At 42.4% G+C, this 26,762-nt stretch overlaps 3 protein-coding genes and 1 long non-coding RNA gene across 7 annotated transcripts; 3 read left to right on the top strand and 1 right to left on the bottom strand.

The window, feature by feature from the left end:
- The first annotated feature begins 416 nt into the window (after positions 1-416).
- Positions 417-10,665, top strand: LOC116326925 (phosphoinositide 3-kinase regulatory subunit 5-like). Its single transcript, XM_031748369.2, has 18 exons — positions 417-550; positions 2,671-2,785; positions 3,246-3,346; positions 3,442-3,510; positions 3,621-3,759; positions 4,321-4,390; positions 4,529-4,706; positions 5,115-5,286; positions 5,367-5,435; positions 5,538-6,334; positions 7,260-7,385; positions 7,882-8,013; positions 8,101-8,194; positions 8,313-8,389; positions 8,488-8,581; positions 8,672-8,751; positions 8,840-8,958; positions 10,014-10,665. The coding sequence occupies exons 2-18, from the start codon at positions 2,677-2,679 to the stop codon at positions 10,159-10,161; spliced, it is 2,574 nt and encodes an 857-aa protein (XP_031604229.2). The 5' UTR covers positions 417-550; positions 2,671-2,676; the 3' UTR covers positions 10,162-10,665.
- LOC120440050 lies at positions 10,131-11,043 on the bottom strand. The gene is made up of 3 exons (XR_005612922.1): positions 10,951-11,043; positions 10,794-10,852; positions 10,131-10,245 (listed from the first exon to the last, which is right to left on the bottom strand). It is a non-coding gene; the product is annotated as an uncharacterized LOC120440050 (long non-coding RNA).
- Positions 10,842-20,473, top strand: pik3r6b (phosphoinositide-3-kinase, regulatory subunit 6b). Of its 3 annotated transcripts, XM_039611626.1 has the most exons (19): positions 10,842-11,143; positions 11,325-11,420; positions 13,718-13,830; positions 13,999-14,067; positions 14,182-14,317; positions 14,397-14,466; positions 14,559-14,742; positions 15,229-15,376; positions 15,456-15,548; positions 15,660-15,999; positions 16,085-16,181; positions 16,258-16,362; positions 16,440-16,550; positions 18,814-18,916; positions 19,008-19,081; positions 19,159-19,246; positions 19,357-19,409; positions 19,521-19,621; positions 19,703-20,473. In XM_039611626.1, exons 1-19 carry the CDS (start codon positions 11,128-11,130, stop codon positions 19,845-19,847), a joined length of 2,142 nt encoding a protein of 713 aa, XP_039467560.1. In that variant the 5' UTR covers positions 10,842-11,127; the 3' UTR covers positions 19,848-20,473. The 3 variants fall into 3 exon arrangements, with proteins under 3 accessions (XP_039467560.1, XP_031604233.2, XP_039467561.1); XM_039611627.1 differs by lacking the exons at positions 10,842-11,143; positions 11,325-11,420 and adding an exon at positions 12,238-12,271; XM_031748373.2 differs by lacking the exons at positions 10,842-11,143; positions 13,718-13,830 and having other exon boundaries at positions 11,358-11,420.
- Positions 20,474-21,168: 695 nt separating this feature from the next.
- mfsd6l (major facilitator superfamily domain containing 6-like) lies at positions 21,169-26,701 on the top strand. 2 transcript variants are annotated; one of them, XM_031748287.2, is made up of 2 exons: positions 21,169-21,298; positions 22,646-26,701. In XM_031748287.2, exon 2 carries the CDS (start codon positions 22,698-22,700, stop codon positions 24,468-24,470), a length of 1,773 nt encoding a protein of 590 aa, XP_031604147.2. In that variant the 5' UTR covers positions 21,169-21,298; positions 22,646-22,697; the 3' UTR covers positions 24,471-26,701. The 2 variants fall into 2 exon arrangements, with proteins under 2 accessions (XP_031604147.2, XP_039466579.1); XM_039610645.1 differs by lacking the exon at positions 21,169-21,298 and adding an exon at positions 21,413-21,468.
- The last annotated feature ends 61 nt before the right edge of the window (positions 26,702-26,762 follow it).

Genomic DNA, 26,762 nt, shown 5'->3' on the forward strand with positions numbered 1-26,762 from the left:
TGGTGTCATCAGAAAACTGACTGGTCCTTTCATTTACCAGAGACTCTTCAAACTGGCCACTCGCTACCACTTACTACCTAAAACAGCTTTCCAAACTGCTGTGTGTGCACTGCTTACACTCACATAGGCCATCAAAAGAGGCTTTGGCGCACTGTGGAGTCTGTGTTCAGAAATTAATATGAAACTTCTCTATGTAAAGGACTAAGAACCCCAGTTTTTATCACCTTATCTCTGGGGACTGACACATTTGATCACATTAGTCTAGACTTTTATGACACAATGTTGTGAACAACTTCAGTCAAATGAGGTCTGTCTTCAAAAAGACTCCTCCTACTGCTTCAGCACAATGTCTTGTGTAAACTACTTCAGCATAAAGACTCATCGAGTTCCTGTTTTGCAGCACATGCTCTCTTAGCTGTGCAGTTGGAGGGTCTATTTTTGAAAAGCACCAACACAGGAGGATGTGGTCTCTGTATTGTTTCCCTTCGTTGGCGTTTCTCAGTTGTGGTACATCTGGGATGATCTAGGACACAGATTACAGTGCTCACTGGTAAGATTTATCTCGCTTTGCTGGTTGTCTCTTATTTTATGCGTATTAAAAACATTTAAGCATCAACTTGCAATGCATCTCTGCTCGTATCAGGCTGGCTGTAGCGCATATCTGATACCTCGTTTTGGAACAAGCATCTATCACCCAGCTTATAAGAGACCTAACTGCAAACTTTAATTCAGCCTCTGCAGATTTCCTGTTCCTCTTCTTTTGTTGAAAGCTGATGTTGATGTAACTGGGCTTTCACGCCATAAAAATACATTTGATTGGCTTAAAGTGCAGCAACCCTATTGTGTCAAGTTCCCATCAAATAATGGTATTATTTTGCATTGTGGCACGTCATGTTTACATGGCAGGCCTGAACAATATAGCCTGACAGCGTACAATGGATTAACACCTGCTTCCTCAGTGGACAATTGATGGACTTGCTCGCTGCTACGGGATATGCCAGGTAGCTGCTGCAAACAAATACTTCCAGCATATCCTTGTTGGTCATGTGCTATGCTGCATGCAGATGTAGTTATTTCGTGCCCTGCAGCTTTAGATTTTAAGCTTGAACTACAACTGTGAAGCCACAGCGTGACTAAAAGTCATTGTCTGTGTCAGTGACTTGTTGCATGTTCCGCTTTAATTCCTGTTTTTCTGTATCCTCTGTTACGGTCGTTTCCAAGTAGAGGATGTGTGTCTCTGTGTTTGTGTGTGTCTTCATGTACGCAAACACATTACACAAAGTTTGAAATCATTACCTATAAGAAATACTGTAGGCAGCTGAAGGTAAGGGATATGTGGCTGAAACATCTCATTAGACTGGTGATGTTGGTGAAAGGTTAGCTGAGTTCATCTGACCGTGGCAGCAGGCCCCTTAAAAAAATAAAAGTTCGGCGTCACCACTATGTTGCAATACTGTGCACGCTCAGCATGTCTACCCATGTCTAAAGAAAGTAGTTCCATTTTTTTTTTAAAGTTTCAACGGGACTCTCTATGCGCATTTCAAGCTACATATTTTTGGTTGTTGCTGAACTCTTTGGATAATTCGCTATTCAAAATAATGCTTACATATTTTACACTGGGCCTACTGTCTAAAACAAGCTGTTGTTACACTTCTTCCCCTTCCTTTAAGCTAACTGTCTTCTCATTGACTGCCTCTCGTAAACAAGTTTGGACAGCAGGTGGGCGGGGCTGTTGCGCCTGAGACAACCATATAAGGGATATCCACTCTCAGTGACATCATATGAAGCCAGGAGAAGAAAAAAGGTGCTGGAAAACACATGTTTGGAGCAGTCTGGAGCCTTGAAACGTTTTGCTCACATTTTTTCATTAGGCATGCTTAATATGAGCATCCACAATATATATAAATGACACAAGAGGTCCCGTTTAATTTACACTGTGTGCCTCAGAGGGGCCTTTTCCTGTTTTGATTAGTTGAGATTAGCTCATTTTTCCAGTTACAGCGTCCTTAGAAAAAGTACCAGGGGAAATATTCCTTCTCATCCATGTCAAAGGGCGTAATTTGAGTTTAAGTAAACACTGCAGCAAACCATGTCTCAGGGGAATCTGCTCATGCTGCTACCTACTTCACTGTGCGCTTTTTATTGCAGCTAAATGTGTAAACGCCCAAACCACAGGTGCATGTAAGTGAATTCCAGCAATTCTTTTTTCTTGTGCGACCGTTTTTACTTCAAAGTCACACATTTGCTTGATTTAGGACTAAAGAGGCTCAAATAGGAAGTTGTCCTTTTATAAGTCATTTCCAACTTGCTTGTGAGTCACATGAATGTGGTGTCACCAGCTGATTTTAAGAATGAAAAAGTAGAAGTCGTTGAGCTGTTTTCCACCAGCTCATCTCCGGTCCACTCCCACAGTCTGTGACTCACTGGCATTACTAGGAAGTGCCAGTCTGCTGTGTTTTTTTACCCTGCTGTGGACACCGGTTGGACACTTGCTGTTTGCTTGTGAGAGCAAGTGTTGGTCTGGAAAGGGATAAACAATGATTGTAAAGTGTGGCCAGCACCATCAGTGGGAAGTCTGAGTGACTGAAGAGACCAGAGACCAAAGGAGACCAAAGCATCAAAGGGTGTAATTTAGCTTTTATTTCTATTTGTCTGTGGATGCCTGAGTAGAAGACGATGCAGACGCTGGATCAGAGCTCGTGCACCGAGGATCGAATCCAGCATGTCCTCGAGCGCTGCCTCAGTCACCTGGGTGTCGACACTCCTGACACACAGCTCTGGAAAGGTAGGATTCAAAAGCAAAGCTGCTTTTAATGGTAACACTCCAGAAAATGATATCATCAGCCTAACAAACCACTATGAGGGGGGAAAAAAGACATGTTAAAACTACTGATGGAAAAACTGTAAAATTATTTAAAATAGCCTTTTCCAAATAATAATGGAATCAGACTTATACCCTCAATGAACTGGGAGCTATCAGAGAAAAATGGGAATTGAAAGTGGTGACACATAGAATGAGCAAGTATCCGGTTATGCAAGATCCTTTTTTTAAATTTCTAACTAAAAACCCTTCATTCAAAAACAGGCAGCAAGTGAAAGTGGCGTCATCATTTTCAAGCATCTTTCTACTAGAAGCCGAGTACCTGAACAGACTGTTTACTGATTGCCATCAGACTGAAACCTAAAAGGAGAAATACGCAGCTCAGTTCAGGTTTTTTTTATAAATTTCTTTCTGCCCTGACTAGCCGGACTGTGCATCAATCGCTGGTCTTTGGAGGAACTTGTGAAGAGAGATCCCCACAACTTCCTCATCCTTCTACAGCAAATACTGAGGAAAACAAAGGAGGTGAAAAGCCAAAACACCAACATCAATTTCTGCGCTTTTTATTGCTATAGGAGGAAAGGCGGTGGTTTCAATTCAAGTTTCTTCTTCCTCTACAGGTGCTGGAGCAGTGTCAGTATGAGCTGGTGGTGCCGCTCTCGCTCTTGTTCTCTTCCACCCTCCTGAGAGTGAGTTATTATTTACTGATCAGGACAGAAATGAGAAGGAATCCTCCCATTATCAGCTGCACAGTAAAAACATTTGTGGAACTTACATTAACACTTACTCACTCTTGCAGGCTCCTTACTTGCCAGCAGACTGTGGCGTGCTGCAGGACGCCAACCTGTTGTTCCATGGTTTCCTGTCCTGGCCCGAGCCCTGCAGTTCTGCTGCTAAACGTCTGCTAAATGTCATCCAGCAGGAGCTCCGAGCACCAGGTTGCAATGAAACTAATATGCACAGCAGTGAAATATGAAAGATATAACAATAGATACCACCAGTAGTTACTACTAGCTAAGTGTTTATTCAATAATAGTGAGCGTCATTGGCAGCAAAGCCAGTTTAATAGAAAGAAGAAGAAGGTTGTATCCTTTAATCAGAGAAGGAGGAAGCCAACTGAGTTCAAAACAAAGCAGCTAACAGATAGTTTAGAGTTAACTCAAAGCTACTGATCAGTGTTAATAAGACTTGGTTAATCAGGTAATCAGACTTGACCAAACAATCCTAAATGGAGGTTAATTCTGTTGGTAATAGTAGAAACTTTCACCAGTAGAATTAAGTGCCACCTAATATGAATCCACTCAGTGACTGACTGCTGTTGAGAATGAAAGTCTAATAGAGTTCATTTGGTGGAGTCGTGTTGACACATGAAAATATAGAAATCACTGGTTTGGTTAATTACCATGTGACCACATGGAGGCAGTGTTTTCCTGACAAAACCTCATGCATTCATACTATAGATCCATGTATTTGACCTTTCTCCTATTTGTTTGCTGTAGGTATTTCATTTCAAAGACTGGTAAGGACGGAGCAGGGTATTTCCCATGAGATTCGCTGCTCTAAAACCATGTAAGTCCATGAAAAATGTAGTGATTACAGAATGTGAGTGAAAATATTAAAAATATCTTTTAAATGAGCTAAACATTGCTGCTATTTCTGTGCACATTAAACATCTGCGTGCGTGTTTGTGGGCGTTAATGTATGCAGCACGGTACTGCTGGTGAGTCCAGACGACGATGTTCCAACAGAGGTGCAGTCTGTCTCCGAGCAGCTGAGTGTCTCCCAGCACTGCAGCAGAGACGTGACCATCACTCTGATCCTGCACAGCTTTCAGGCAGCTCTGGGTACCAAACATGACCTACAGGAACTCCACAAAGCCCTGCAGGTGACTCCCCACTGACTGTTTTGGTAACACTTTCTAATGCAAGTATACTTTTCAAAGGCACAGGGCTTCTCTAAAATAAGTACAGTGTAATTACAATGTAACATGAGGAAATATTATTTTTTTCTTCTGCACAATTACCAAGAAATTGCACATTACTTAAAATCAATTACTTAAATTTGCTTACGGTATAATTATTTCTTTGCTTCTTGTGAAAATCTGACTTGCCCCCCCCTTATTCTAGATTACCCCACCTTTATTTGTAGGTAAATATTATTATATTGTAATTTTACTGTATTACAGGAGAACTACATCCCTAGTTGCAAGCTGTAAACATCTAAATATTTTTCACAATTTTTTTCCTCTTAAAGTTTTTTCTTTGTTTGTTTTTTTTTTAAATGTTTCTTTCAGAGTAAGCAGCCTGAGGAGCTTGACCAGATTCTGCAGTCACTGACGGAAAGCATGGAGATGGCAGCCTCTGCAGCAGATCTCAGATCAGCGAGAGAGGGAATACTCCAAAGCATGGAGAGGCTCAAAGAAAGCCTTACTGTACCTGCTCGTGCCGATGAAGGCACAGACATGGGTAGGTCAGGGAATAACATGAAATAACATGAAAGCACTATATATGAAAACTTTAATCTCAGTATTTCCTCTTCTCATCAGGAGCTGTTGACATTTTCACGCTGCCCTTCCCCAAATGCCACAAATGCCACTGGGAAAATGATAACTTTGGTAACAAGCTCAGTTTAAACAGATTTATAACTAAAACTTCCTTTAACTGAGCTACAGGATTGCTTTTATCCCACACTAATCCTGCTCTTTGCATCACTGCAGATGTTCTGAAACACATTCTTGGAGCTCAGAATGACATGGATTTGTCAGACTGTTTCCTTAAAACCGGACTTGACGATGACGACAATAACGACACCAGCTTCGATGAGGAAGACGAACTGGAAGGAAACAAAGATGATCCTGAGTTTCAAAGTCATCGCATCTCCACCGCGTCCTCGTCTTCCAGGGACTCTGGCTACTCTCTGTCTTCCAGCTGGTCTGTGCCTTCTGGCTCATCGGGTGTGGAGTCGGGCGAGGAGACAACACAGGAGGACATAGAGGAAAGACAAGACAGCCAGACCAAACCTAGAAAGAAACCCAAGAAGAAGTCCAGATCCCTCCTAGGCTTCTCCTTGCTTTTTAAGACCCCTCGCAGCCCTAGGGTTTGCCGCCGTGTCCAGAGCATGGCCTACCACAAAGACTTTCAAAGAACTCAGTCACAGCTCAAACACTCCAAGGTTCATCCCCTTCATGAGTCCCCTCCTCCCTTGGATCCTCTTTCCCCCCAAAAGCATTTGTGCGTCCGCAGGAGGCCGATCCTGAGTTGCAACGAGGAGGATCTGGTAGAAGCACCTACCCTCGTCAAGGTGGTGGTGTTTGGAGGTGACAGAGAGGCTGGAAGGCTGGCCAGAGCCTACAGCGACCTGCATCAGAAAGAGAGCAAATGTCCCCAGCTCACCAAGGTGTGTAAGCTGCAGTTTTACTTTGTTCCCACCAAAAGACGAAGTGGAAGTCCTGGAGGAGGGCACACACCAACTGAGGAGCGGATAGGAGGTTTAACCAAAACCACTACCTCTGCGGTGAGAACATCTGCCACCTCTGCATCTCAGTTCATCCCGTCTTTTATCTCCATACGTTCATAAATAGGACAGCACCACTTTTAAAGAGTAATTCTTAAAACAACTTTTAATTTCATTGATCAGCTATAAATGAGTACTTTTTGTCCCTGGCTCCGAAAAAAACGTCTTTTCATTGTTCATAATAAATTCACTTTCTCTCCAGAATTTAGATGTCAAATATATAGACTGTAGATAAAACATGGATGTAGCAATTACATTTATTTTAGTTCTGTTTCGATACCTTTATCTGAGCGTTTTGCCTGTTGTCAGCTTGTTGTTTGTTTGTTTGTTTTTACTCAACTTTACAAAACCAACTTGGTAACAACTTCATAGCAACACTTCAAAATCATCACACAATCAGCTTCTTTTTAAATAGATTCATGTCAAATCTGATACTGCGTTGCTTTAAATAAAACTTCAACAAATGATATTTTGACATGATTAATGAAGGGAGGCGAAAAGTGACTTTCTCATAGACTTCTAAAAGGTCTGGTAGAGAGGAGTCGCCCCCTGCTGGTAATTAGAACTATTTCATCAGACTGTTCCTTTATAAGTGGTTGACACTATTTCTGAACATTACCCAAAGCACTAGTTGTTCAGTTAGCATTAATGTGATTTTGTAGACATTTTTTAACAACCTGCCATTTCTGAAGTTTTCTCGTTATAAACTTAAAACTGATACATACACTCAACGGCCAGTTTATTAGGTCCACCTTGCTAGTACTGAGTTAACAGCTACTACTTTTAGAGATTTTGGTCTATATTGACTTGATAGCATCAAACAGTTGCTGCAGATTTGTCGCCCATGTTTTTATAGGCGTGCAAACAGTTTGGATAATGAAATGTCATTAATATAATTGAACAGACAACCTTACTTTTCATACAGGACTCAAATGGCCTTGCAGTGGACGACTGTACAACAGATATAGCTCACATGCTGGGTATAATGGATCCCTGGTATGAGCGAAATGTCCTCAGTCTGCTCAGCTTGTCCTCTGACGTGCTCTCTCAGGTATATTTTACTCAGTCACCATCACCTCACACAGTAGAAGTCTATAAAAGTTAATGATGTTTTTCCAATCACTGTCCTTAAGTGATGAAGTTGAATCACAGGGAATAAAGAATCCAGTGTCCCTGTTTTGTTTTGTTTTTTCTTACAGCAAGCTAGCACTAAAAGTAAAAAAGGCCTCATTTTGGACTCATCCTTTGAGGTGTTATGTGAGGCACTTGCTATATGAAAGGAGCAATGAAATGGCTGGAGATCATAGTGATGATGTTAATCTGACTTTATAGTAAATCTCTCAGTTTTTCCATGTGTGGAGGACTTTTTGGAGACCTGAAAACACCTCATGAGCTGAGTCAGTTTTGTGAAGTTCATCTTGAAAATAGCGACCTTTTCAGTTCTTCTTATTTACACCTCATACCAGGTGCGAGTTGGGCAAAGCTATTTTAATGCACATGCTGCCAACATAACAACATAGTTTGTTTTGTTTTTTTAAATGACTCAGGCGGCCTCTAAGGATGACAGCGTCTCGCACAGCAACGGCGGCACGGAGCAGCTTCCCCTGCTGGCTGATTTGGTGCTTTATTACTGCAGACATGCAGACCAGCCTGTTCTGGTACAGCTCTACCAGGTTGAGGTCAGAGCAGATTCATGTGCACACACACACACACACACAGACATGCACAGGACACAATAACCATGAATACTTCCTTCCTCTGCACAGCTCACCCTGGTTGGAGGAGAGAGGAGAAGAGAAGTGTTTATTCAGTCTCTGGAGCTCGGACACACGGCTGGAACCAGAGCTGTGAAGGCCATGGGTGAGTCACACTCTGAAATCACTCTGTGATGTCTGTAATCAGACAGCAGCGACACCATTCAGGCAAACACACACTTTTGCACATGCACGTCTAATTTTGCCTTATGTTCTTTCTGAAGGTGCTGCCAGCAAAAGGTTTGGCATTGATGAAGAACGAGAGGCTGTCCCTCTAACACTAAGCCTTGCGTACAACAAGGTATTGTTCCCACACACTCGTTTCCTGCAACACAAGCAATAAGATGATGTTTAAATTCACAGCCTGGCATATTTCCTTAATCTGTGACTCGGCAACAGGTGGCAATCAGTGGGAGGAGCCAGTGGATCAATAAAGAAATCATGTGCACATCGATTAATCTTCACAAACAGTGGAGGACACCTCAGCAGCTCGGTGCGTGTGATTCCCACTTCTTCTTTAGTTTTTTCTTTGTCTTACCTATGCTTTGTTGTAAGTTAAGATAATCAAATATTGCCTGTGCAGATTCAGCAGAGAGCCTGCAGCTCACAATGACCGAAGTCCTGAAGAGGCAGTGCTCCAAGTCCAAAAAGGGCTACAAACAGGTGAGGGCGATATTAAATGTGATCACGTGCTCGCTCTCCCTTTGAAACAATCCCCTTCTCTTCCTCACACTTCTTCTCCCTCCGGCAGCACATCTCAGTCTCAGAAGTGAAGGTGGACAAGATGCAGGTGAACGGGAGAGATCCCGGGACGACGTTTGCTGTGTGTTTGGATCAGGATGAGAAGAAGTTTATTCAAAGTGTCACCAGGTAAAAAACGAAGCATCACCTCTGACTTTGGTGGCAGAAAGAATTCCTCCTGCAGCTTTGGAAAATAAATCTACTCTGATGCGTGACTTACATGAAAGGATCAATGCAACGTGTTAAAATTACACTGTTACAAGTAGAAGATGTGGACAGATGTTGAGCTGTTGATCTTTCATATTTATAACTTGAAAAACATATTAGCTCAGTCTTTCATTTGCCCTCTTTCTTGGGACCCATACACAAAGAAAACACTCTCACCAAACTTCAAAATACTTTAACTTATAATAAAGGTTTGGAGCATAAATTGATAACAAAAAATACAATTAGTAATTTTTACCAGACTTCCACAAAAACCTTAGATAAAAAGCCCAAAGCTGGTGGATTTATAACAGTTTCTTTATGACCTTTCTTTTCTGTTAACAAAGTATGAAAAAAATTCCCAAGACCCACTTTACGCAACAGGACTAATTGGCTCATTTTTAAAGCATTTTCCAGATCTTCTTCATAAGGAAGGACACCAGATGAGCTGCTGCACTGTTGAATTTGTGCATGACTGTAGCACAACAAAACCTTAAGGACATTTTGCATGACATGCCAACACACAAGCGTTTCAAGCATCTTTTCACAATCTTTAGCCCCAATTATGAAGCACAATAAATCAACAGCACTTAATATCCTCTATTTAAACTATTTAAATATCAACTGAACAAAGCTGAACCAAAGCGTGCTGTATATGTTATATTGTGTTGTTGTCAGTGCCTATATACTATATATATGATGTCCTTATGTATATGCTGTATATATAGTAATTAGGTCACCGTCCCTGATTTATTCCAGAATTAATTCCGACGTCTTTGCACTCAGCACCATTGCACAGCTACATACAAATATGCCATACATGTTGTTATTTTCTGTTTTATATAATCTGTTAAATGCATTGAGAGAAAAGGATAGAGATGGGGGGCAAATTTCTTTCTTGTGTCTCCTTTTTCTCCAAATGTGAATCACAACCTCAGCGTCTCAGAGTCTAATGCAGTGTTGCTCTGTCTCGCCCGCAGGTGTGAGGTGTCTCCGTGCTGTAAACCCGGAAGCGGTTTGGACTGGAGGACCTACAAGCCGCTGCTGGGCCAAGTTCAGCCTCTGCATCCGTCCTACTGCTCTATGCTCTGCCTCCCCATCACCTCTTTCTCGTCCTCGTATGCATGACGGGCTCGGTGCCGCAGTGAAGAAGAAGAAAACTGTGGGAGTCTTTCTAATCCTGGGATGTTTGAGGGCATCGACACTGCACAGCTGGTGAAAAATAAACAGACTGACAAAGGGTGACATTTTTTCAGGTGTGCGCCGCAATTGAGGTTAAGGTGTGCCGCCCTGTTGATGAGGAAGTGTACGCGTCTTTTTCTTCTGACACACTGGCGCGCTCACTGCATACTGAGGAATGTGGGTGTACTTATCGGCATGTTGGGGGATTTTACAGGTTCTTGTCTTACCAGCACTGTTTGTGCTGGGGGGGGGGGGTCTGCTGTGGGTAATTTGAAAACTGATTACTTGAGTACTAATATGTACATTTTCAAGTCAATAATGTTGTGTAATAAACTAAGCTATTTATTTTCATGTTTTGTTGGTTTTTTAAAAATCCATGAGCATTTGCATTTCATTTGGTTTTTGTAGCTCATCCAACTGAAATAAAGACTACACTCATCTGTGTTTGGATAGTGACGTTTTGTTCCAGAATTTTATTTCCTCCAATAAGTTAATCATCCCCTGCCGAGCATACTTAAGATAGTAATGTGATGATCATCATGGCATTATGTCAGTAACAGGAAGCAGTTCATACTTACTTGAAAACACTCGCTCGCTCGGACAGAAGCGTCTGTAGTAAGCTGTGGAGAAATGCAGGCTGCACAGAGAGCAGGAGTGAAAGTAACAATGCTTTGCGCGATGCGATGTATTTATAGCTGAGCCAGTCATCGGACAACAAAGCAGAAGTGCACTTACCTTTCACTGCAGGGTATCAGGTATTTGTACCAGTTCAATTTTTGTCGTGTCGGTTGCTGGGCTGTTGGGGACTAGTGCTGAACTCTGTCCTCAGAGGAGAGGGCTTTTTGTGGTTTATTCTGGTTTGAATCAGCTGTGCTAAAATTAACCCTTCAAAAACTCTGAAGAGTGGAAAGGATGGTCGATCCCACAGGTGAGAGTTTTCATTTCCTCATGGGCATTCTCGTTTCTCTAGTAAAAGCTGCAGTTTCGGAGTCTAGAGAATGCAAACAAAATGTGTGTGTGTGTGTGTGTGTGTGTGTGTGTGTGTGTGTGTGTGTGTGTGTGTGTGTGTGTGTGTGTGTGTGTGTGTGTGTGTGTGTGTGTTTTAACAGCTAAAGAGGACCTCTCCTCCACTTTGGACTCCAGCTTGTATGATGATGTCCAGACTCTTTTCAAAGAGATGAAGAGCGAGAGCTGTTCCCGCAAAGGTACCCACTACTGAAAGTATATACTGTACGTGCGCTGAAATCAAAGTCTGAAGTCGAAGAGCAACATAGTGGATTATTAAAAACTCGTCATCATTGCTGAGAAACGTGTTTGTCTAGTAAAACAGACGCTTCCGTTAGCAGATAGTTTGCATCAACACAGGCGATCATTTTAACAGTGTTGTTTAATTACTAATTATTAGGGATGGGTATCGAAAACCGGTTCTTGTTGAGAACCGGTTCCCACTGTTTCAATTCCTTGGAATCGTTTGCCATTTTTGCAAACGATTCCCTTATCGATTCCAGTCGCCCCGAATGACGTCACCACGTTGCGGCGCGTCGGAGCTTACCTGGCAGGAAACACGGCGCCTAAGCGGCTCAAACGCTGAAAAGTTTGGTTATACTTTACCAGAATGGATGACAACAGGGCAACTTGCAATACTTGCAAAGTAGATATTTCATTTAAGGGAGGAAACACTACGAATATGCAAAAACATTTGCTCACAAAACACGCGATGAACTTAAATGAATGTCGTGTTTTTAATTCTGCTCCGGAGTCATGAATCTCAACCCAGCAGCAGCAGCGGTTTGCACGTCCTCTCCCGTTAATGCGGCAGGTAAATAATCAACTAACAGTGCATATTATGTTAGCGCGATCTGCTTTATTATAAAACCTGCCATTACTGTGCGCTGCATTTAGGTGACCATGATGAGACAGACAGACAGAGTCTGGCTGGCGCTCGCTGGCAGTTGTCGCTGCAGTCTACCGGTAGCGTCTCTTTTCAGGCCCAAATGTCACCGAGCAGTGACTAAGTTTGTGGTAAAAGCCTTGCAGCCATTTGCCACAGCAGATGGTAAGTGAATGTGTTTAATTGTAGGCAGGGACATTACTGGATATTCTTGTGTAATTGCTACAGAATAATTTATGTTATACTTTGTTATTGCTACAGAAGAATATTTATTTTATTATTTTACATTTACAATTTTCCCCGGGGACCCTGTGACACCCCATTGAAGAGCCATAGGCTGGATCTCTTAAGATCTCACTGTTGGGTTTGTAAGGCCATGTTACTCCTAAATTTCTATCTTGTTCAAAGAGAAGATATAAAACAAAATTCTAAGCTAATCGACCTTAGTGTTCTCCTTTTTAAAAATAAGAATCGATAAAGAATCGAATCGTTAAACCGAATCGAAAATGGAATCGGAATCGTTAAAATCTTATCAATACCCATCCCTACTAATTATGATAAATAGATTCAAAAAAGGTGATAGTTTATGATATATTACCTTATCACTTCCTTTTTTCCTTCCCTTTGTTTACAATCTATTACACATACAGTCACTGGACACTTTATTAGGCACATGTTCCTAATACTGGGATAGACTCCTTTTCCCTGCAGAACTGCATTAATTCAACAAGCTGCTGGAAACATTCATCAGAGGTTTTTGGTGTATGTTGACGTGACAACATCACCAAGCTGCTGCAGATTTGTTGGCTGCACGTCCATGATGTGACTCTCCCAAAGATGCTCTGTTTGACTGAGATCTGGTGAGAAGGCCAGCTGCGGCATGAACCTCTGATGCAAAGCAGGATGGATCCGTGCTTTCATGTTGTTTCATGCAAATTTTGACCCTATCACCCAAATGTTGCAGCAGAAATTAAGATTAATCGGACCAGGCAACATTTTTCCAATTTTTTTATTCTTCTGTTGTCCTGTGCAAACTGTACTGTAGCCTCAGTTTCCTGTTTTTTGGTCACAGGAGTGGCAGCCTGCTGGTGGGGCCCTGTCTGCCTACAATGTTTAATATATTCATATGTGCATTCAGAGATCCTCTTCACCTCGGCTGTAACTAGTGGTTATTTGAGTCACCATTGGCTTTATCAGCTTGAAGCAATGAGCCCCTTCATCTCTCACCTCTGGACTCAACAAGGCATTTTCACCCAGAGAACCATCGCTCGCTGGATATTTTCTCTTCTTCAGATCATTCTCTGGAAACTCTTGAGATGGTTGTGTGGGAAAATCACACACATGATCAGCAGTTTCTGAAATACTCAGATCATGGTACCTGACTGGCACCAACAACCATTCTGATGCTCGATTTGAACTTCAGCAGGTCATCTTGACCTTGTCTACATAATTAAATCCTTTGAGCTGCTGCCACGTTGACATTGACAGATTAGATATTCCCATTAATGAGGAGTTGAACACATGTACCTATTTAGCTATTTTAGCTTCTAAAATAGATAGCCACACTTATTTGAGACAATGCAAGCAAACTACTGTGTGTCTGATGTGCAGGAATGCTAGTATGGAACCTCCAAAGGAAGGTAGAAGTCAATCCTTCCTGCAGCCTTTCAATAATCTCAATTCTGGTCCAAAAGCTGGAGAAGAAGCTAACAAGAGTTTCCAAGGTTTGTCCTTCATCAAGTCTAGTCAAAATCAAGTTTAAAAATGCATGCAGTTGTGCAAAAGCTTCAGCTATGCATTTAAAGACTTTCTTTTCTTTACTTCTGCTTAAAAAGTGCAAAATGAATTCAGATACTGAATTCTTGTTTGTCTGTTTTTTTTGGTTGGTGTAGCTCCATGAGAAAAAAACCTACATGTCTGTCATCCCAGTGCTGCACACGCTCTACTATGTAGTCATTCAGGTAAGACACAGCTGAAAATATGATATTGTTCATGAAAACACTGCAGCAACAGCAACAAGCTGTAAATAATGTACAAATACAGGCTGAAAGGCTTTTCTGTGTTTCCATATCCAGTCAGGTGTCACAATTCCTAAAGGCCTTTATCACAAAGCGTATGAGTGTTTGGGGAAACTGCTGATACTGCCATCGCCATACTCCGCTGTGGCTCTGCACACTCTGAGGAGCATCAAGATGGAAATGACTGCACCAGGTATCACATATCCTTACACGCATGACCTCCAAACTAAAATCCGCCCTCACTCTTACCAGACAAACCATTTCCTCAACAGGATCTCTGTACCTGAAGAGAGTCATCGCAGAGCAAAATATCAAGAGTCAGCATTTTGCTGCGAGGGAAAAGTAAGCAGGCCATATTGAAAGACCTCCAGGCCTGTATCAGAATGATTCAACTGTATATCGCAACATTATTGTCTCCTGCTTGTGTCCTCCAGAGTGTTTGTGCTGGCAGACCCAGCTGTGTTTTCTGTTTCACTGGAAGCTACGGTTAGAGCATACTTGGAAGTGTCACGCCGGCTCACAAACACACGGACTATGGAGAAAAGCATGCTTTTCCATGTGCTGCAGACAGGGTTAGAGATGACCTGCCAAAGCTCCAGACTGGCTCAAGCTCTTGAGGTAAACACATCCATGAGGGCGCTTTGGACAAAGAGACAGTAGTGATCCCCAGAGGACGAATCCCAGTCATTTTCATGATCCCAAATTTATTATTTACTATGTATATAAAGATAAACATAAGCTACATGAACTAATCACCCATTAGTTCAAATGGTGTATATGTATAAATCAGGTTTCATTTTCCAGGTTTCAAAAACAGAACTTTGGTTTATGCCATGGTGGTTATTTCCATCATTCATATACAGTCTTTGTCAGTAGATTAAAATTTTTAGTGATCCTCGGAAATCTGAAACGTTACGCATGGACTCAAACAAAATACTGTAAAGTGATTATTTGAAATATTTTGCTTTTTTGTTTCCATGCAATTAGCATTTAAACAAAACTTTGCATGTGAGCACATGACTGTGCTCGTGTCATTTTGTTCCCTTATTCACATCAAACTATTCATCAAGATCTGATAAGTTCCTCTGATTGTTTTTCTTCCAGGTTTTAGAGGACTATGATGTCAGGCAATATTTCCAGAATGTGGTTGAAACTGTGAAGCAGAGTTTACAGCATGGTCCCGGCAGTCGTGCAGATTATCTGAAGGGGCTGCAGCAGATATACAAAGACATCTTGGCTGCCTCTGAAAAAGGTCTGAGTGTGGTGTGTTATAACACAAGTTATTCTAAGTGGAGATAATAATAATAATATTTCTTATCCACTTCTCTCAGATGTAATGAATGATGAACAAGGTCCTGTGTACAGCACTACAGTGCCCTTACCAGAGATGAACTTCCTCATGTGGACAGACGAAGAGATGCTATGTGAGCCCATCAAACAAACAAGAACTGATGCTTCATATCTATAATCTTACCACACATACAAGAAGGCTGCAGTTTTACTTGAAACTGACGTTAAATTTGTCTTTCCTTAAGGGAATCTGTTGGCAGATTTTGCGCTAACTTCTGGCTCCAACTTCATCAAGGATGGCAAAGAAAGGATCTCAAGAGACAGCGGGATAGTGAAAGACTTAGAGGACCCAGACGACGCAGTGCAGCCACCTTACATGGCTCAAAAGACACTGCGGGAACGGAGAAATGCCATAAAGAACTCAAAGTCTGCAGAAAAACTGAGTCTGATGAAGGAGAAGATGAAGGAAGATGTTACCGGAAACTCGCCTCTACTCAAAGAGGAGCGAAGTCACACGGCTCGAGTGGTGGTACTGGGGGACGATAGCACCCTGGGAAAGCTCACCAAGGCTTATTATGTCATACGGTGAGGATACCAAATACTGGAGTGTGTGTATGTGTGTGTGTGCATGCCCACTTTTAAATAAACTTTTCTAAAAATGTCCATACAGCAAGAAAGAGGCCAAACGTAACATGCTGACCAAGAAACTAGACCTGCAGCTGTACTACATCCCAGTCTCTGATGCAGAGGCTTCAGCGAGTTCACCTGTGAGTTACACAGACACATTTAAAGCCAGGCAGGTGTGAGTGTAGAGGACCACGTAACTCTTAATACTCCTCACAGGATGAGAGCAGGTTGTCTTTGGCGTCCTGTTTGGAGAGAGTGGATCCATGGTACAGTGTCAACGTTAGCAGTCTGGGAGCTGCCATCCCCACGCTACCTGAGCTGGTAACCAACCGTAGCAATTACATCTTATTAATAATAACTATATGCAGTTCATCTAATCCAGTCCGCCCTTTGCACAGCCTTCTGTTTCCAGGAAACCGACAGAGCTGAGCCTTTACCTGTTGGACACCCTGTGTTACTACCTTCGCTGTGGGACACAGCCAGTTAACCTCCCGGTATATTCAGTTAAGGTACAGCAGAGCTATCATGTATAGATATTGTGTTTTACATGCATTCAAATGTGGAAGGCAAAGAGCAAGGCTGGCTTTTCATGTGTCAAACACTGTAGCAGAAAATTCAGCTAGAAACAAAATAATAATAAATAATGTCTATTATTCTCACTTAAAGCTGGAGTTGTGACAATAAAATGTTTTTCTGCTGATATGGGGACTTAAACATTTACTATTAGGCCTCCTCTGTCATATCTTTTGTTTCATAATTTTTCGCATTAGTTTTATTTGTATCTGGATCTTTGTATCATTTTCAGTGAGTTTCAGTTCATTTTCTCTGTTTCTAATGTAATAATATCAAAGATCACAGCCAAAACTGACTTGGCTTGTTCATTATTCCAATAATAGATGAGGGAACACCCAAATTCTCAAATTGTATTCTTAAGCTCCTGAACCACATAGTGAACCAGTGCCCGTGTTTGCATCTGACGGTTTTCCCCTCTCTGGGATTCACTTATGCAACAATTTCTAGTTGTTGTTGTTTTTATGACTGTAACAAATTTCATGTTGATCTAATTTAAATGCTGTGTTATTTTTGGAAACTGTTTTTTTTCCAAGTGTTAGCATAAAATATTTTTCATACAGTGTGTGGAGAACAAATCTGAGCTAAGATGAGAGAAAATGTCTCACTTTATTCACTAGGTGGACCGAATCAGAGTACAAGAAATGTTGATCTCAGTTCATAATAACTTCACAAGCTTTTTGGTGACATGCACTGGCCAGTTTATTAGGTACTTTCATCTAAGAAACATTGCCAAACTCAAGACTATTGTATCCAAAGGCGAATTGGAGATGCTTGTCCATGCCTTCATCTCCTCTCGTTTAGATTACTGTAATGCACTCTTTTCTTGTCTGTCTAAGGCTTCCCTAAATCACCTCCAAGTGGTCCAAAATGCCGCAGCAAGGCTTTTATCCCACAGTCATAAATTCTCCCATATCACCCCTGTGTTAAAATCCTTGCACTGGCTTCAGGTTAAGTATAGATATCAGTTTACAATCCTCACTTTACATTCATGTCCCTACAAGGTGAGGCCCCCACTTATATCACTGAGCTTCTCCAACCCTACTCTCCAAACCGGATCCTTAGATCAACTGATAGTGGTCTTCTAACCATTCCACGGACCCCGTTTGAAAACAAATGGGGATCGTGCTTTTCAAGCCTTGGCTCCAACATTATGGAACAGTTTACCTCACCCGCTACGCACCATCAACTCTGTAGCTACTTTTAAAAACAGTTGAAAACACATCTGTTTAGACAGGCATTTAGGTAATATTCATGTGTTGCAAACTGTTTTATTGGATATGCTACTATACCCTATTTATAGTGTTTTATTGTATCGATTGATATGCTTTTAATCCTTTTTTTATACCATTTTTATTCTTTCATTTGATATGCTTTTATTCCAATGTGAAGCACTTTGAAAACACTTCCTGTTTCAAAAAGCGCTATATAAATAAATTTTACTTACTACTTTACTACATTTTGCTGATTCCCATCTGAGCTGAATTAATTCTTTGCGACACAGATTCAACAAGATGCTGGAAACCTTCCTCTGAGATTTTGGTGTGTTGATCCACGATAATGTTCAGTTTTGGTGAACCCATTCTAATTCTAAAAGTCTTCTGATTCTGATTGTAGCCTCAGTTTCCTGTTCTTAGCTGACAAGAGCAGAGAACGGTGTGGTCTTCTGCTGCTGCAGCCCATCTGCTTTAATGTGTTGTGTGTTCAGAGATGCTTTTCTGCATACTTTGTTTGTAAAGAGTGGCTATTTGAGTAACAATTTCATTCACATTGGCTCAAAACAGTCTAGCCATTCTCCTCTGTCCCTAGGATAACCCCAGCAGACCAGCAGTTTCTAAAATACTCAGATCACGGTGCTCAGTTTGAACTTCAGCACGTCGTCTTGACCTACATGCCTTTATAAACATATGTGACTTGATCCTTACTACATGCCTGAATGCACTGAGTTGCTGATTGTTTGATTCCGTAGTTGCATCAATTGGCAGATGAACATGCGTGCCTAATAAAGTGGCAGATGGGAGTCCAAATGTCTTTCCAGCTCGTTCACTGTTTCCAAACAAATTCAAATGTTACAGCTTTAACTAAACTAAGTTTAGCAGTTTCTCTTTGAAACGAGGCGCTCACTTCAGTGTAGAGTCTGGTAGGTGCTGTCATTCGTTTGTTCACGCTGGTTTTTGATTTGATTAAATATGCTGTGTTTAGATGACCCGCTCCAACTCTGATCTGGCCTCAGTGGAGGAGCTGTTTGTGTCCCACCTGGAGGCCGACATCCCAGATTTCAGACACCTTAAAGACCGGCAGCAGAGTATGTGTGCGAATCTTTCTGTGCATGTGTGTGTGGATATTGATGCAACCACGGTAACAGATGGCGACATAACTTGGCTCGTCTTTGACAGGGGAACCCTCTGTACGACAAAAGAAGTCATCGATGGAACTCTTTGGGGTGGTTCTGTCGGTCAACTACACAAAGGTACACCCCTTATCCTTTTACACTCATTACACTGTAACACTTGCACACAGACTCACACTCACTCATGTTCTCAACAGGCCACTTTAAGCAAGCGAGAAGTTAAAGGAGAAGCATCTATGACCTGGCGTGTGGTGATTACCTCAGAGCCGGCAGCTTCAGCATCAGGTTTATTGTTGGTTTTCTTTGTTCATTTGTTTTTTTGATCGCTTGCTTTATTTCAGTGCGATAAGAATTATTTGGAGAAAAAACTGAGTCATCCTTTTCCTTTTGTTTAGGGGAGAGTTACCTGACTGCGAGTTTTGACTCTCTGAACCCCGCATGCAACACAGTAAGTCTTCTGCCTTGAATTATTGGCTAGTTATATTTCATTATGTCTGATGCAGTTGAAGTGCTACATCCATATCTGAAGGCAACCGTTAACTGAATCTGTTAATGATAGAAAATCAAAACTCAAAACATCAGCATCAGGACAATGGAGCAACGAACACTCTGCGTGTGTCTGGACAAAGACCCTCGCAGGACATACACCGATGTCCAAAAGTAATTTTATGCTTCTTCTGCTTTTACTTGTCCACTTTCACCCTTTAAAAAAAACTAACATGCAACGTCGTTTTTTTACAGAATAGAAATCTCTCCATGCTTGGACCCTGGTTGCACCATTCGGTGTAGGTACAGCATCGGCAGCGAGCAAGAGCTGCCACTCAGCAAGTATCTGGACAAAGTCATGTCACTGCCAATCAACAGCTTCTCTGGTGTTAGCATGTGAGGGACACAGGCTGACTGCTTCACAGTCATCTTAATGTTACATTAGCAAAGGATATCCATCCATCCATCAGTTCATTTTCTTCACCTCTCATACAGTTCAGGGTCATGGTGGGCTAGAGCTAGAGGCAGAGGGGGGTCACCTGAATAAGTCACCTCTACATTGCAGAGTACAATCATCTACACTGTCTTCTGTTTAGTAACAATAATGTTAATCCCTTTGGATCCTCTTAATTTAGTAACACATGATTATTTGGATTAAAGTGCCATAATCTCTCTCGCTAACTGAATTCTAACAAATCCTGTGATAAGAATTAACAGTTGGTTAACAGTAGTTAGGTTCTACTAACTAAGAATGCAGAGCGAGTCTGCATGTCGAAGTATCCCAATGCATCGATCTACCCCTGAGTGTGTGAATGTCAGAGGTGTGTATGCAACAGGAAAAAAGTGCTTGTATGAACGGGCGTGATTGGTTGAATGAGGCTTGCGGTAAAATGTGCTTTGAGTGTTCGTATTAAAGCTCTACATAAGTACCTGTCCAGTTACTGTGCTTCAAAGACAAAGTACTACAAGTATCCAGGTGCTTGTTACCTGTGGCCATTTTTCACTAATAAACTTTATATTTTATAAGCTGGTTGTGGATTTTTTATGTCATAAATCAACTTAATCAGTGCAATGAAATACTACAATAATGCCATGTGGCATCCAGCAGACGAGGTTAAAGTCCCACATACTGGGGAGGTAAAAAAAAAAAAAAAAACAATTAGAAACATATATGTGATTTGAACCTTTTGTTGTATGTGAATTTTTAGGGTCTCAAGTTGAATGGCCCCATGTGACACCTGTTAGAGAACAGAGGTGTAAAAAAAAAAACAGCATGTACTGGAGTTTGGTATTTTCTGCTTTGTATCAAACTCTTGCTGTACGATGCTTTGGGTGACTTGAGCCATGATCCAGGTAAACAAACACACAAGTTTCATTGCTCAAAAGAAAAGAAGAGGGATTCAAATCCCCAAAAAAGGGGGTCATTTTAAAGTCAGCACTAATCACACTAACTGAAGTGGTTCTTACTGAAGATTTTTATCTTTGCACTGAGGAGACAAATATAAAATTCAAACCATACGACCTGCTTTAATAACGTGTAATTAGACATCAAAACAGAGGAGTTGGAGCTCTCTGATCACTCTCTGATGAACTGCCTATCGCCTATTCGAGCTGCGATGATGCTCTCTGTAGTGCACACGGGCATCCACACCAACAGGAGGAGCTATAGTCGTGGGAATCTGCGCCTACAGGTGTGAACTCGCACTGCTGCTGCTGCGGAGCGCGTACCCGACTGCTACAGGTGTCCTGAGCTCAGAGCAACAAAGGTTCAAACCCGTGAGTGCGCTGTTGGAGTCGCGGGTGGGAAATGATCGGCAGAAGAGGATAAGGAACTTGGGCAGAATTTAAAAGGTAAATGTTAAACTTTTTTTTTTCTTCTTCCTTTATAAAGTTGGCGTGACGTGGACTAGTCCTCCACATATTGCAGGTACAGGTGCGTCCAGCCCGACGGGTGGTTTCCAGTCTGTCAGTTCCTCGTTTTTTTCGTGTCAGCTTATTTCCTCAAAGACAATGAAGTTGCGGTAGGGTGATCATTTGAGTCTGTCTGCTTCGCCTGTGAGTGTGGATAAGTTACTGTAAAAACAGATACTTTATTATTGTGGGAGCTACAGCGAAATAAACGAGGGCCAGCCCTCAACTCATTTATTAAGGGCCTCTATCGCTTTAGGATCATTTTATTACCTGAGAACAGAAATAAATCGCCTGGAGTCTTCACTTTATTTATTTAAACAACTCTATGTCGCCAACATAATGACAAAAAATAACTAAAATTAATGTCCGCATTTAATATTTCTTTAATGTTATACAAGGATAGCATGGCAGGTGTTTACTTTGACTGCACAAGCGTTATCTGTGGGCAGGTAATGGATAATGGATTCATTTTTAAATGACTGCACATGAATAACCTGAGCTTATTATGTAATATTATACTACAGTATATTTCTATCTAACCTGACAATCCTTTCTTTAAATATGTAACACATTCTAGGGTCAACTTGAAAAAAAAGCAGATCTGAAAGTCTAAAACTGAGGTCAGAGGTTAAATGCGACGTGATATTTAGACGCAAACTGTAATGTGATATTTAGAGTCCTCATACACCAGTATCATTTCCTGATTGTTGCCAATACAAACAAAGGCAGCAGAATCTAAAGCACATTTCTGAAGATAAAAGACATTTTATGAAAGTTTGGCTTTATTTGACCTTGAAGAAGAGGTCAGAGGTCAAAAGAACGTAATATTTAGAATCCCTATATATCTATATGCTGTCATTATAAACAATGGCAATAAGACACATAGTTTTAAATAGATTTATATAGCATTATTACCACTTTGACCTTTGGATAAATTTGGTCTTCTTTAAGGAGAGGTCAGAGGTCAAATCTTTGTACAAGACTTTCTGTATGTTTATAATACACTCATTAGATTTATAGGTTCTAAGTTTTAAGACTGCTCCTTGGCGGAGGTAATGATCCCAAACATATTCTTGTGCACGCTGACCCGTATCAGGCAAGATATAAACCCATGTCTTAGGGAGATGTGATGGACGTTTTCACAGATTTTACAGCAGATTCAGGAAAGTAACTGCAGTCTAAACATGAATACTCCAAGAAGCTCCGATGCCTTTTCAGAATGAATTAGTATCAAAAGACTGAAATATCTGCACTTACATTTTTATATTTTCTCTCTGTCTCTCTCAGTTTGAATCACTCCATGTGACAGCTAGCAGGCCGGACTCTAAGCTGCTCAAACATGAAGCGGATCAAGCAGATTGACATAAAGCGAGCTCTCGCTATGGCTGGCACCTTTAACTTCCTGTGCTCCTGCGCTAGAGCGTGCTTGCTGCCCTTCCTCACCCTGTACTTCAGACAGCTTGGCCTGACTCCTGCCATGACGGGCATCGTCATGGGTACCAAGCACTTTGTTACGCTGGTGTGGAGCCCCGCGGCGAGCCTGCTCTCCAAACACTACAACAAGAGACGAGCAGTGATCTGCGGCTCTGTCATGTTTTCGGCAGCAGCCGCTCTGCTCTTCCTGCTCATCCCGCACACGGATGTGCATGCATGGACTTGTAACGCCTCAGATCCGCACGTCGGCCCGACCCAAACTCCATCTGATAAACTGTTAGTGAACATCACTGAACCTGTAACATCCCACCCAAAACCTCATGTTTCCCAGTCGCTTGTCACTCATCTTCCTGATGCTGATACGAAAGCTCCTGTTAATACAAATGAAACTTCACCTCATCACCATCACCATCACAATCACAATCATACCACTGACTCTCCTCTTCTTTATGTGTCACAAAAGAATGAATCAAAGGTGCTTGAAAGTTCCAGCAGCTCTTTGGCAACTCCAGTCAGAAACAAGAGGTCTGAGCTGAAATCAGAGCAGCCCACGGGGGAGAAAAAGGATGAGAGTTCTTTGGGCTTCCTGGGCAGCCTAAAGGCGATGGACACTCAGCATCAGCTCTTCTTCTTGATCCTCATCATCGTATGTGTGTGGGAGGCGGCGTCCGCCCCCCTGGAGTGGAATGTAGACGATGGCCTCTACGAATATTTAGATTTCGCAGACGCCTCGGACCGCTACAGCAGCACCAGGGTGTGGGGTGTAGTCGGAGCGGCATGCGGGGTTGGGGGAACCGGCCTGCTGGTGAGCCAACTGACATGCCTCATAGCTGCTCAGACCTCGAGGAGTGTGGTGCATTTCTACTGCTATGCCGGCCTGGCATTTCTGGTCCTGCCCCTGGCCATGTCCCTCCCTCTCTACCTGAACAAGAAGCGAGACAGGACCAGCGGACTCCTGAAAGCCCTGCAGCTGGTGCGCGGCTCCCCACAGGCTGTGCTCTGCGTCTTCACCACCCTGCTGGTCGGAGTGGCGAACTCGGCCATCGATAACTTCCTCCTGTGGCAGATGCAGGATCGCGGAAGCAGTGAGCTGCACATGGGACTATCTCTTGCCCTCGCTCTGCTCTCGCAGGCTGCCTTCCCTCTGATGGCTGGCCGAGTCTTCAGGCTGCTCGGCCCTAGGAGGATGCTCGCAGTTGGAGCCGCGAGTCTCGGCCTGCAGTGCTTCTACTACTCCTTCCTCTGGGGAGCGTGGGCTGCACTGCCTGCTCAGGTGCTGAGCTGTTTCAGCAGCGGAGCTCTCTGGTGGGCCGTGAAGCTCCAGTGTGAGGACATCGCCACACCAGGGGCTGAGAGGAGCGTCAGGAGGGTCTACAAGTCCCTCTCTATTCATCTGGGCAGTGCACTGGGGAGTTTGGCCGGAGGGTTTGTGGCCCAAAGCATCGGGCTCACATGGATGTTCAGAGGATTGGCGATGGTTTTGATTGTGTGGTGTGTGTGCCTGCCTCTGCTCCAGTGGAAAGCCCCCCACCACCGCAGGATTAACTATTCCCGCCTGCTGGCAGTGGACGCAAGCGAGGCCAGTGACTCCGAGTCAGAACAGGAGAAAGACTGGCTCGATAAAGCAATGGAAAATGACAAAAGCAACAACAACAGTGGAAGGAGGGTAAACCACTAAAACCTTCAGACGGTGAAAATACGAAAAGGAGCATAAAGCAATTCTGTGAATAAGAAGAATAAATTCACTGTCACATAATAAATTAATCAGATTTTGCTATTAATATGGAAATGGGAATCATCGTTCCCCTCGAGCTCTGCAGCCTCGCTTAAAGACATGTCACTCTTCATCACCAAGTTGCACAGTCCAGATTGGGATGATTGATTTCCCACCCTGACAGGATTCATTACAATCAAAAGTGTTGACTTTTCCTTCTCATTACTTTTGCATCAGAATTAAATGTTACGCCATCCAATCTGTCCCTCCATTTTTTCTTTTCTTTTCTTTTATCAGTCTGCGAGTGTCAGCTGTACTGATGGATTTTGGGATTCATCTCTGGGCCTCCTGAGGTTTTACTAATGTACATTTGCATAAGCGGTTACTGTTTTCTAAAGCAAACAAGGCAGCAGGATTACAGGGAAGCAAATCAATTACTCAGTGCCACCGGGCAGCTTAAACAGCCCGAGGTATTGTGTTAATGGAAGCATGGAAGCTTCTCTCAAGGTGTATAAACACCAGACGTGTGCAAAAGGTGAGGCCAAACTGTTGCACCACCACACCCGACCCTGCTGTTAATCAGCTGGAGGAGTCGCCGCTGACTGCTCTCACTTATCAGCTTTGTGTCTCCCTCTGGACTCTAAACTCTGAACTGAGGATATAGATTAAGCGAGATGAAAATCTTTGTTTATGTGTATTGAACTGGGGTAACTTGAGCACATTCAGAATGTCTTGTGCAAAAATGACTTGAGTTGTGCATTCCTGAGCTGTGACGACATTCAGAAGACACCTGTGTAAGATTTTATTTGTCTAATTTATATTTCTGCTCATGTCAGATGTTCTCTGTCTATAAAAGATGGATTTAGCCTGTGAAACCATAAATCTGCATTTCTTGCACTGACCAGCAGGGGGGGAAATGCTACGTTTGGAGAAAAGACTCCAATTATATAGAAGTCTATATGAAAGAGAACCTATTTCTCATCCAATTTATCGTAAATGCTTTTCCAATGAGTTTATGGTCTCAGTTGCGAGCATCAAGTGTTCTTATTTTGTAAATTATGGTCCAGTTTAGAGTTTAATAGACAATAAATGAGAGTATACTATAAGACAGGGCTGGCCAACTCCAGGCCTGGAGGGCCGGTGTCCTGCAGGTTTTAGATGTGTCCTTGATCCAACACAGCTGATTCAAATGGCTAAATTACCTCCTCAACATGTCCTGAAGTTCTCCAGAGGCCTGGTAATGGACTAATCATGTGATTCAGGTGTGTTGACCCAGGGTAAGATCTAAAACCTGCAGCACACCGGCCCTCGAGGCCTGGAGTTGCCCGTCCCCGCTATAGGACATGGCTTTACAAGTACAAGCATAACTCCATAGAGTCCTCAGTCAGATTCAACCTTGCTCAAGATGGCTATGGCCAAACTGCTGAACTAAAAGCTTTAAAAACCAGTCAGTGGAGTAACACTGGTTAAGTCCATCTTTTGTATACAGTCTGTGGGAATGCTATAAGTGGAAAAAAATCCCCAAATTTTTTGTCTCCAAATGAAAACTGTGAAATCTGATATTTTACCTCAGGTTTTGTCTTCACTTGAAAGTGCTAAACATTTAATTTCTATGCAGTGAAGTAGCATTGATCTAAGGGCTCCATAAGATTATTATAGTTGCAGGGTTTTTTTAATGGTATATAAAAGAAATGATTGTTATGTGTTTGGGGGTTTTGAATAATTATATTGCTACTTACTTTGTATGACCTGAAAACCAAAATAGATACTAAAAACTTGAATGTGCGACACATTTTGAGCCAGTTTTAGAAACAGTGTTCACTCTGTCGGGCTTACAGATGTTCTTGCCTTGTCATATAACATGAATGGCAGTCATTTTCCTTCATGTGCTTCTGGGCTTGTGGCAACAAATGTGTGAAGTGTCTGGCTGGCTTCCTGGCTGTGGGACATGGCTATCTATGGCACGGTGGCAGCTCTAGCGTGCGGGCAGACGCATGCTGCACTCCCCGAACATCTGGCCTGCTGCCTCGAGGGCCCGCCTGCGTGAAATCGAGTTCTCTCCACTCTGTTGAGAGCTGAACTCAGTCAGGCTCGATGAAAAATTCATGATGAAAGACAGCTGGATTCTCCTGTGGAGAGTGCTACTGTTGTGGTTACAGTGGAGGAAACCATTAAAACGGCAGACGTCTGTTTAACCTTTGTTGTCTTTTGTTGTTTTAAAATGAGGATAGGAGGAGTGACCTTTGTGCCTTTGCC

Source organism: Oreochromis aureus, linkage group 4 (genome assembly GCF_013358895.1).
Source record: "Oreochromis aureus strain Israel breed Guangdong linkage group 4, ZZ_aureus, whole genome shotgun sequence".
In the NCBI taxonomy this organism is placed as follows: Eukaryota; Metazoa; Chordata; class Actinopteri; order Cichliformes; family Cichlidae; genus Oreochromis; species Oreochromis aureus.